The sequence below is a fragment of the Narcine bancroftii genome, chromosome 6, assembly GCF_036971445.1.
Source record: "Narcine bancroftii isolate sNarBan1 chromosome 6, sNarBan1.hap1, whole genome shotgun sequence".
In the NCBI taxonomy this organism is placed as follows: Eukaryota; Metazoa; Chordata; class Chondrichthyes; order Torpediniformes; family Narcinidae; genus Narcine; species Narcine bancroftii.
Genome location: NC_091474.1, coordinates 134,983,469 through 134,995,700, shown reverse-complemented (window position 1 = coordinate 134,995,700; position 12,232 = coordinate 134,983,469). Strand labels below are relative to the sequence as shown.

General features: G+C 36.8%; 1 protein-coding gene across 2 annotated transcripts in view; it reads left to right on the top strand.

Moving 5' to 3' along the window:
• The window catches only part of lmbrd1 (LMBR1 domain containing 1), a 296,648-nt gene that overhangs the window by 164,320 nt on the left and 120,096 nt on the right, over positions 1-12,232 (top strand). For both annotated transcript variants that reach the window (XM_069886140.1, XM_069886141.1), the window contains exon 7: positions 2,828-2,901. In XM_069886140.1, the coding sequence (XP_069742241.1) occupies positions 2,828-2,901 (74 nt within the window). The remainder of the gene's footprint in view (positions 1-2,827; positions 2,902-12,232) is intronic.

Genomic DNA, 12,232 nt, shown 5'->3' with positions numbered 1-12,232 from the left:
ACCGAGATCCGTGATAATTCGATGTTTGAATTATTTGGACAGAGAAACTATACTTCGTTTAGCAGTGCAAAACGCGAGACAATGACAAGCTCCGTTAATGATTCAGAGTAGTAGAGTTTTTTTCTATCCTGATTTGAGTCAAGAGGTTATTCAGCGTCAGCGTCGATTTAATCCAGTTAAAGAAGTTTTGTGGCGTAAAGGTTATAAGTCTACTTTTCGCTATCCGGCAGTGTTGAAGGTGTTTTGTGGAGACTTTCAATCTCGGTTTTTTGAGAATTTGTGTGAAACAATGAGTTTTGCTGACTCATTGCCAGATGTAAGAGGACAAAGACGTAACCCACCATTGTCTCCTAAAGAAAAATCTGGTTGTTCAGGAAATGGAAGAAATGGCAGAAATGGGAGAAATGGGAATGGAAAGCGTCTGTTTCCTTGAAATGGGGTCGCCAAGTCTGGAATTTCTTGGATGAATAGAAGAACTTTTATATTTTTATTTTCTTTTTATGTCATTATGATATCTTGTTGTTATTCTTTGTTTGGCTGGGGAGGGAGAAATTTGCTCTATGTTCTACTAGTCATCAGCCACTGGTGGGTGATCCACACCCAACTTTTGTTTTGGGATTACTACCTTTTGGTAGTTTTTTTGGGTTTTTGTTGTCTTTTTATTTTTTTTTATTATTTTCATTTTATTTAGACTTTTTTTCTCCTATTGGAGGGCCTATTTACGTTGATCTGAGTCTTTATATATTGATATTATTAGTTTTTAGTAATATTAGTGGATATATCAAAGTTGAAGTTTGCTACTTTTAATGTTCGGGGTTTAAACAGTACGATTAAATGTAAGCGTATTTTTATCAAGTTTGATCTTTGGTAAAACGTGTTCAGTAGAGATATGATTTTATCTGAAATGATTAAATTTGAGACTTTTGGCATAATGAGATGAAATATTGTTTCATAATGGAAAAAATTACATATGTTTCGTGGATAATTATAGTTTTTTTTATTAATAGGTGGTTGTTATATTCAGAATATTTACATTTTTATTTATATTGACCAGATTTTAATATGTATGCTTTACTTTTTATTTTTTTTTATTTTTTCTTTATGGCTCTCCTTAGGAGAGTTGGCTGAAAGAGGGGGGGGGGGTTTCTTTCCCTTTTTTTCAAATTTATATAACATATAACGTTCATGCTTTGTTTATTATTATATATGTTACTTATTATCTGTATTTTGAACGAATAAATAAAGTTTAAGAAAAAATTAAGTAAGGAGCAGAAGACATGTTGAGTAAGAGGGTGAAGAACAACCTTGGGGCTGATATTTTATGCACGAGCATTACAGTTGAGAAAAATTATGAACCAAATGGAGAAATGTGCAGTTCAGTGAAGATTAAAAATGTTATGATGTTAATTTATGATAACTTTATTTATTGCATATCCTTATTTCAAGATTTTTTTTACCCATTTTGGAAGTACAATCTAATCCTTCACAAATGCTTAAAATCTACCTACAAATGATTTATTGTTGCAGTCAAATTACATGGAAATATGATTATCACCACAGTCTTTTTTTCTCTTTTGATTAAGGACATGGTGAAATGCTGTAGTCTCTTTCTACATTAATAAACACGAAAAATTGCTTTAACCCTTTGTGTTAAATTTGTTTAATTTATGATAAAGTTGTGCGTATCACATTTTCATTTTGTAACATCAGTAGTGGCTTCAAGTATTTGCATGTGCCTAACTAAAAGCATTAATCAAACAATTTGCTGTCAACAATGATACAGAAACAGGCACTTGGCCCAATATTCCCCTGTTAATCATCAAACACCCATTACACTAATCCATTTTATCATCTTCCCCCGTACATTCTCATTAAGTCCCTCCCATATATCCTACACACCATGGGCAATTTTCAGTGGACATTTACCATCCCACACATCTTTGGAATGTGAGAGGAAACCTGTGCAGATGAGAGAGCATTGAAAAAAAATCACAGAACTGGAGCTTAGGATACCTGTTTTCTGCAGACTTAGCAGGGGATGTGGGACACCACCTAAATTCATTGACATGTACTATTGTCACCATAAAATCCAAGAAAATTTCAAGATATTTAATGGTTTTTTTAAATTGGTTTATCACATCATAGATACAATAAATACCATTTTGAGTGGAGATAGTTTGTTTCTATGCATTTCAATTATCAGAACCTCAGAGTAATATAAAAGGTCTTTGATCTTTTTTTCCTTTTAAAAAAAAATGTTTAGTGTTTATATTTAAATTCCTATATAAGAACGTAACCTTTATTTCACTTTCTGCATTTTGGTTATAAAAGTTAGTGATCTTTTTACCTAGATTAACTTAACAGTAAATTGACTTCCTGCCTGTAAGGATTCTTGTTCATTCGTGCCTAGCAACGGTATCAAGCTCAACCTTTTAAGCACTAATGATGCTTGGTAGAAGACGGAAGGCAGGAAGTAAAATAACAAAGGAAAAACCCATGACAGGACCCACTGAATCATTCAGTGCTGTTTTCTTCAAGGTCAGCTGTGAGTCCAGAAATAGAAAAATGCAGAATATACTTGAAACATTCATCAGGCCAGGTAGCATGTGTAGAAAGAGATGCAGTTAATGTTTCAGGATCCAGTCCTTTTGTCAGAACGGTTTTAGATTTTTAGCCCTGTTCTCTTATTGACCAGAAAGCCTTGATCGATAGCTAAGTGTGCTGAACTTCTGCAGAGTACTAATTGAAATACAATATGTTTTAACTTGATTACTTGCTAGCCTCACCAATTAACTGCTGCTAATAAACTTTGTACTTTTGCTCACAGATGGTTTGGCTTCCTTGTCCTTCTCCATAAGTACATTGACCTTGATTGGGATGCTTGCGGTTATAACTTACACAGTAAGTCCTTTCTGTTTCATTAACATTGAATTATATTCGGTTCATATGAAATATTGGATTCAACAACTTCGTTTATATAGTGTGGTTACTTCAGCATAGAAAAATAATTACAGTTATTTTTTGGAGGAGTTGGCCAAAGAAAACTTTAGACCAATCTTGACAATCTGAGAGCAAATGATTAAAAATTGAATCAAATTAATAGAAATTAAGAAGTTAAGTAATGTGGAGCGGCGGATAGATTTTAAATTTTGATTTAGACATACAGCATAGTAACAGGCCCTTTTTGCCCATGAGCCCATGCCGTCCACTTACTTCCAATTGATCTTCAGCCCTGGAACATTTTGAACAGTGAGAGGAAACTGGAACCCCTGAGGAAAACACACACAATCACAGGGAGAATATACAAACTCCTTTCTTTTTAAAATATTTTTAATGGTATTTTACAATATAATTAAGTGAAAAGTACAATTATACAATGAGCTACACGATTCGAAAAAAACCAAAAAAACTCCTGAAAGACAGTTCAGAATTTGAACCCCGGTCCACATCATTGGTGCTGTAACAACATTACACTAACAGCTATGCCAAACATGCCACCCCTTTTAAAGGATGGGATTTGAACCCTGATCTGTATTGTTGAAATTGTAACAGGATTGCACTAACTGCTATGCTAAATGTACCATCCCTTTTAAAAGATGGGGTTCTAGGCACCTGAAATCAAGACCATTAGGGCATAAAGGGTTGTGTAATTGGTACAAAAAGAGTACGATGATGAAGAAATATGAAACTGATAAATTGGATTATGAGGCATTATTTCTGGATCCACAACATCTTCTCATTAGTCAGGAAGGCGCAGCAGTGCCTTCACTTCCTAAGGAGGTTGAAAGGGCAAGGCTGCCAGCCATCATCCTCACAATGTTCTATAGGAGCATAAAAGTATCCTGGTAGTGTAGTATGGTATCAGAAAAATATCAGATCAGAGATAATTACAGAGGGTGATTAAAACTGCTGAGAAGAACAATATCTAGAGGGAGTGGTGCTTAAAGAGGGCTCAGAGAATCATTGAGGATGCTTACCATCCAACTCTCAGTATTTTTGAGAAATTATCCTTAAGGATGTGATTCAGGAGCATAAAAACCAGGACTGCCAAGCTGGGAAACATCTTCCCACGGGTGGTAAGACTGTTGAATGATCCTAGAAACCTATAAGTTATTTTTATATATATTTATCTTGGATCGCTATGTATATATGTCGTTTATGTGTACTACAGTCCGGAGATACACTGATTCATCTGGCTCTATGTGTGCGGTAAAATCCCTGGTATCCATAACCTATGGGGATTAGTTGGTGGCAGATAAGTGTATTTGCTGGTTGCTTGAGATTGCCGTATTGCATGATTGGAAAAGCTAGGGGGTGCCAATTTTAAACTTTTGTATTTTATACTTTTGTAGCCGTGTGCTACTCGAAGTAAAGACACACGCACGAGTGTAGTCAGGTATAGCTTTGCTTTATTGGGGCTGAAAGCCCGACTTTTATATTGCTCGTGTTCCCACCGTTTGCTAATGTCACCACTCGCATAACAATAACTGGTCTCCCACACGCAGGCACATTCTTACATGACAATGCCTTCTTCCCCGCGCACTTGTCCCTCTCTGTTAGCTGTGTAGTGGGGCCAGTGTTACGTTGGGGATGCTGGCCCCAGGTTGCACTCGCCACCCTGAGCTCTGCCCAATTGCCACAGCGGTGTGCTGCTACACCTATTTACTTTTCACAAAAATTTTTTGCCGGTTGCTTGAATAAAGGATTTTTCTGTATATGTACAATCAACTTAAACTTGAACTTTCATTAGAACCATTGTATGAGTTAACAATTTTTGACTGAGGTTCAGGACAAGAGCAGAAAAACTGTTGGAAAATATCAAAGGTAGAGAATAGATTGAGGGAGATGGGACAGTTCAGTGGAATCCAAAGACTGATGAAGGGGCAAAATTAGTAAATCATGTAGAGATCAATAAAGGTGGACTTAAAGGTGTTACGAGCCCAGTGGACCCTCCAAAATCCAGTAGCAATAGATACTCCCCAAGGCAAATGGTTTTTTAAACAAAAATTGCTTTTATTTATCTTTAAACATGAAAACAGGATCAAACTCTAACTTATTACTATTAACTTAACCCCCTTCTAATTCTAAGCGCACATGTATGTAATGTGTCCAAGTTTAGAAAAGTTCTTTGATTCACAGTCCAATCTCTCTTCTCATTCCTCTACATTTACTGGTTGTAGGCAATTCTTAGACTGTGCACAGAATTTAACATTTATGAAGTTCACCTGGCTTTGGTGCTTGAAAGGTAAATGGTTACCACTCAGGAAGGTTCTTGTCAGTTTTCAGAGAGAGATTTATTGTTCGCTGGACCCCCAAAAAAACGGATTCCTTTTAAACAGCCACGTCAGTGTCTTGCTGAAGAAACTTGCCCCATCAGGGTTTTCCAGATGATAGCCTCATTCTTTCAGGTTACCAAAGAGTGACTTTTTTTCCCCCCTTATTTCAAGTGAAACATTCAGCAGCCAGTCCTTTCATATGGACCACGAGGGCTTTAACCAGGCTGAACTAAGCACTCACAACCCATCTTCAAAATGGGGTTTTTCCACAAGCTTTCCAACTTGTCCTGTTCCAGTCCCAGCTGCTGCTGCTGACTGTAGCACTGCAGAACTGATCTCTCTCTCTCTCTCTCTCTCTCTCTCACACACACACAAAAAGCTGTTCTACTCTCTCTGCTTGCAAAAACCACATGACCCTCTTAGAACAGCAAGCTGCACTCCAGACAGCCTGCAGCTCCGAACTACTCCTCCAATCTCTTTCATCTGTTGCTTTTCAAAACAACAATCCATTAGTGAAGTCTCTTGGGCACTCCCCAAAGTTTTTGCAAAGGTCCCCAGGAGTTGCCCTGTCTGGCTTGAGCAGAGCTCCAATATTTTAAATGATATCTATTTTGAGGTATTTGTATGTGACCTACACTAAAATAAAATGCCCCAATTTATCTCCCAAAAACATATCTATATACAATACAAACACAACATAATCTGTCACACTGTCTGTAGCTCTTCTCAGATTTAAGTGTGAGGTTGCAAATACCCCAAATTAGTTTTACACTATTGTCAGAACAATGAAGTCAGTGTCTCATGACAAAGGGCAATTAGTTTAATTTTTCCAACATTTAGTTTGGAATAAGTTGACAAGTTGTTTTCAGATGATAATGCCGAAGGTCCACATGTAGATGGATTACATCAGCAGTAAATGGTTTGTTCATGAACAAAGAAGCCTGGCACAATAAATTCTGGGGAGTGAGAATGGAACCAGACAGTTCCACCATCTTGAATGATGATTGAGAAATGTTAAAGATGCATGAAATGGTCCATCATGTTAAATATTGCTGACGAGTCAGGAAGCATGAGGAGGGGCAGATTATTTTTGTCAAAATTACAGAGGAGGATATTAGTAATCATGAGGAAAATAAAGGAATGCAAAAGGAGTTGAGAGGAATGCAAATACAAAGGCATAAAAGGAAAATCAGGAAGAGAAGGGTGAATGGTCACAGTGATCTTGAGGTGGTGAATGGATGGTATTGAGGATAAGGGAAATTAACCTGGATCGGTACTTGTGGTTACTATGGAGCTGAGACTGCAAGAGGGACAGAGTTGGAAGCTCAGTGTTCCTGAGTTTCATTATTTTGGATAGGACAAAGAAAGAGGTAAAAGGGATGGAGGGTTAGAGGCATAGCATTGCTAATCAGGGAAAGTGTTGCAGCTGCACTCAGAATGGACCCAGTGATGAGTTTAACTATTGAGTGTGGGTGGAGGTTAGAAATGTCCAATCATTCTGATAAGGTAGGCCCCTGAGAGGTATAGGAACAGATATGTGGACAGATTATAGAACGTTGAAAAAGCAGCAGGGTTATTGTCATGGAACACTTTAATTTCTTCAGTAGTAACTGCACTGCCATTAGTACCAGAGGCTTAAATGGAGGAGAATTTGTTAAGTGCATCCAGGAGAGTCTCTTAAAGCAGCATGTAGAAAGCCCAACCAGGAATACTAGACCTTGGCAAATGAGGCCAGCCAGGTGATCAGTTTCAATTTTAATATAATTATTTTAATTCCTCTGATTCTATATCAGAATTCTCTGCAGGATTATTATGGTGAATGATTTATTTTACTATTTTAAATTTTTATCCATGCATGTAATTAGTAAACAATTATATAAAACAGTAAATATTTAAATATAAGAAAGTTTCAATCATTGCTTGATAGTTATGACCCCTCCCCTTCCCTTCTATACCCTCCTTCTCTAAACCCCCCACCCCCAAAGAAAAGTAGTATATATTTAAAAAAAAAAGATATATAGTAATAAAAAGAAATAGAAAAATAAAAATAGTGCTCAGAGGGTTGCTTCCACACACAGGACTCCAACAAAGTTTATATGATCATTTTGGGGAAGAAGATTAACACAGGTCGCATGAGGCTAGAAGAACATCACTACATATTGTGTCAGAGTATATAGAGGGAGATAAACTGGGGAAGGTTTGTTAGAGCAGGTCACACACAAACACTTTAAAACGCAGAATTTTTGCAGGAGCTTTTGCAAGATGCTCAGACTCATGATGGACTGTCATTTGCAAAAAGGGCAACAAATGTAACAACAGGCAGTAGCAGCTTTGTCTGGAAAAGAGCATTTACTGTCTGGAAGGTCATGTGATCTTTACAGGTAGAGAGCAGAAAAAAATCAGGTTGCTGTGAGAGTTGGAGTGGGTGGGAGACACAGACATCGGTTCCAGAGTGACAAGCTGGCAAGGTTTGAAAGATGGCTTGATCAAAGGAGAGGACTAGCTGTCTGGTGTATCCTTGGAATAGGAGAAACAGAAAGGAACTCTGTGGTGACCTGAAAGAAAGAGGTTATCATCTGGAGAACCCAAAAGGGGGCAAGTTTCATCAGCAAGACACTGGAGTGGCTGATAAAAAGGAATCAGTTGTGGATGTCCTGGAAGAAGAAAAGCTCTCTCTGAAAACCAACAAGAACCTTCCTGAGTGGTAACCATTTACCTGTTAAGCTCCAAAGCCTGGTGAACTTTATTAATGTTAACTTCTGTGCACAGTACAAGAATTGCCTGCAACCAGTGAGATTTTTAATACCTTTACTAAACTAAATATTTAAGAATCGATTATCCTTTGAAAAAAGGTACAAGATAGTTTTTAATCAAAGGCATCTTGGGCAATTATTTTGGTGAATGTTGAAGATTTCATATTTGCAGAAAAGCTTTCATAGTACCTGACTCATATTTCTTATCTTCAGTGCAGTCAACAATAATTTAACTGGTCAGTCAAATCTCTTTCTGTTTGGAATCATGCATTCCACATTTGGATGATGTGCTCATATCCATCTCTGAATTCAGTGAATGTGCTTTGTTTTGTAATGGCCTAATAATAAAAAAAAGTGCTATATAAATGCAAGTTATGTCACTTTCTCTATTCAATTTGTAACTGTGCACATCTTGTGGCTCAAAAATCCACATTTTTAAAATGATTTCCAGTAAATAAAAATGTGAATATATAAACCAGATGAGTGTTGTATGAATGATGTTTGGGTGTTGAATCAGTGTTCTCATTAAGACTAGAAGAGAACATGAAGTTGAATATTTAATAAGGTGAATGATTAATTTCTGTTAAAAGCACTCCCAGAGTGCTGTTGAATATAGAATTCCAAAATTTAGACAATCTTGATGAAAGAGTATAAATATATTTTCAAAATCAGGGAAGTGTGTCATGTGGAATAAAACTGCAGTTTATTAAGTTCTCACATCTTTATTGCCATCTTCTGAATGGCAGGGGCACAGATTTGGGGAGCACAGTCACAGGCCATTTAACAAGTCATGTGTGAGCTAAGATTGTCATGGAGTCAAATTGAGCATCATTGAGATATTATTGGTGACTAGGTATTGCTTGACAACAAAAGTCATTGATAATTTCTGTCTTTATTGATAAGTAAAAGATTGAAGGGATAGTAAGTAGGTTGATTGCATTTGTCCAATCTTCAGTTGCCAGAGGATCCATGGATAAAGTTTCACATTTGTTGGGTCAATCCCAAAGCTTACAATACCAAGACCAGTGGTATCACTAGTTCTAGAGAACCAACCTTCAGCTCTTACGATGTTCAATTCCATTTGCAACGTCTTAGCTGATGAAGAAGGCCATACCAGCATTCTGCAAATTATGGACAACATTTAGAGAACATAAATGACAGGTAATGACTATTTCCAACTTGAAACATTCAGTCAACATTTGTGGAAAGAGAAACCCGTGTTTGCATTTCAGGTGGGAGATCCTTTAGCACAACTGAGAAAGATAGAAAGGAAGAAAAGTTAGTTTTGAGTTGCTGAGTGGGTAGAGAAGGCGTGGAGAACAAAGGGATTTTTTTTTAATATAAAATTGAGCCAGGAATACTGTCCACATTGCTGTTGATGAACCCATCTCACTGATGGGTTGATGAGGATAATTACAGAGGGGTATGTAAAAACTGAAATGCATGTCACATTGGAAATGCCCATCAGATAAGGCTATGTTAGTGGAGAAAGAAAAACTGTTAATATTACAAATAGACAATTAGGGAATTAATCTATAAAAGATTACATTTTAGGATGCTTGATATGAATGCAGGTAACTTGAAGTGCAAGCTCAATGTGAAGAGAAACATTTGCTTACAAGGCTGCCTATGGTGTTGACAGGTTCTGTAATTCCTCACTTAAACAGTGACTGAATGCTGCATGATGTTTCGTTCTTTCATTTAATAATCTACCATCAGAACACTTAGACCATCTGTTCCCGAAGTACACATAACTAGAGGAAAGATGCTTGATACATTCTTTTGGTCCTGTTTTACAAACCCAACATGAAGATAAAGCAATAAAGTCAGAATTTTGCCATAATCCTAAAAGGTCAGTATGTTATTTTATAAAATAGTCTTGCACTAAGGCCAAATCAATCTTAAACAATTTCAGATGAGCATCTAATGTGAACAAAGTTTTTCATGAAACTCCTATTTTGGAATGTGAAGTACATCTTGCCTTGTACATTACTGTGGGTATCTCAATATGAGTAAGAGTTTATAGTCATATACATGTGCAATATACAAACTATAATTATAAATCTCTTTAGAACTGATGCCTGTCAGAGAACAGATTTTGTTTTATTTTCAAGGCTATGAAATCTATTATTTTTCATTTATCAGACTGCTCATGTTTTCCTCAGACTATTCCCAGATGTGAAACTATAAATATCCAATGTAGCTTTTTATGCTCTTCCTTACTCTATTTTCAATGGGTTGCGTTGACAGTTATGAATCAGAATCTTAAGTACCAGTTACAAATGATTGTGGAGCATTTTTAAAAGTATTTTATTTAAGAATTTTAAAACCACATCTACAATAATTAAATGAATAAATTGAAAAGACAATACATATGTGGTGTGTGTGTGTGCCCTTATCCCTCCAAAAAGATAAGGAGAATGCCAAAAATAAATCTCATTTCACATAATACTGGAGCTAAGTGTTACCAGTGTGGCGAGCTTTCAGAGTCCTTCAGATTTTCAAACCAACATATTGTAAGTATGGGCTCCGTATTTTCAAAAATAAATTATATTTATGATGCAAATTATAAATAATTTCCTCAAGTGTAATACAAGATCGCAATTCAACATGCCATTTCTCTGTTCCTAAATCTGTATTTGATTTCCAAGTAATGGCAATGCACTTTCTAGAAACAGCTAAAGCTAATTGTAAAGATTCAATTTGATACATTGTTAATTATAATTTGAAACTAATCATTTTTAAAATAACATTGGATCAAGGGGAGTCACGGTAAGGGAATACCAGCCCTCTCCAGAAAAGAAGAAATAAAGTGAAGAAAATACAAAGTTCAAGAAATACAAAATCTAACAAATAAAAGATAAAGTTGTAGAGAAAAGAAATAAAATGGCACCCAAGGAGGAAAAAGTAAAAACAACGGGAAAAAAAAGAAGAAAAGATGCCGGAAGAGAAAGGAGAAGGCCTTACCTGCATGAAGAAACAGGGAGCCATCGTGGAGAAGAGAGCCCAGCCCGTTCTCCGAGGTTGGCGACGGCCCCGCAGAGTCGCAACCCCTCGACCGCTGGACTGCAAAAATGGTTCTCTGCGCCAAACAAAAGTGCACAGTGCACAAACTAAGGAGAAGGAAAACACCGACGGGAGGGGGGCTCAGCAGAGGAGCGGGCAACCACAGCGTGACCAGCTGAGGGATGCCCGTCACTAGGGCTCTCAGCTGGAAGAAGAGGAAAATGACAAGAAAGGGAGTGAAAGGAAAGAAGAGCAGCGGCAGGAGGCCCAACAGATGAGTAGCCCAGAAGAAGAGGACCAACAGCAAGAAGCCAAGCAAGAAGCCCAGCAAAATGAGACAAGCAACTTATCAGGAAAGTCAGAAGAGACACAGATACAAAGAGGAGCGGGCAAGGAATAAAATTAGAGATGACAATAAACCATTGGAATACAAGGATCAAAATTTTTTTTTTTTGGAATTACACAGGGAATAGACTGAAAAAGATATTGAATATGTGGAAAAATATTCAATTTAACACAATTTACTCATCTTATCAAAGTTGATGGTAATTTTTTTCATATCAGATTTAATTTTATTTAAGAAAGGTACATAAATTATCTAAATTTTGATATTCAACATCAACTATTACTCCTAAATATTTAATTTTGTTAGTCCATCGGAACCATGTGATCTGTTTACACTCTAAATAATTCTCATTTGATATCAGTAATATTTCACTTTTATCCCAATTTACCTTGTATCCTGACATTTCTCCATACTGTTCCAAATAAAATTGCAGCCTTTCCAAAGATTCTTTAGGATGTGTTAAATAAATTAATACATCATTGGCAAACAAATTAATCTTATAATCCTCATTACCAATTTTAATTCCCTGAATAATAATATCCTGACTAATAGCCTGAGCCAGTGGCTCAATGATCAAAGCAAATAAAGCTGGCAACAATGGACAACCTTGCCTCCTTGACCTAGTCAAGTTAAATGAAGATGAAATGTGTCCATTCGTCATCAGCCTAGCTGAGTGATTTTTATATAAAGCTTCCACACAACTGTTCAAAAACGCTCGGGAGGAGTCTGTGAAGGCATCTGGCATTGGGATCGCCTCGGGCCAATGAGTGGTGCAGTCTACCACTGTGAAAAGGTAACAGTTACTTCGGGAACTGGGTAAGGTTCCAATGATGTCCACATGTATGTGGCTG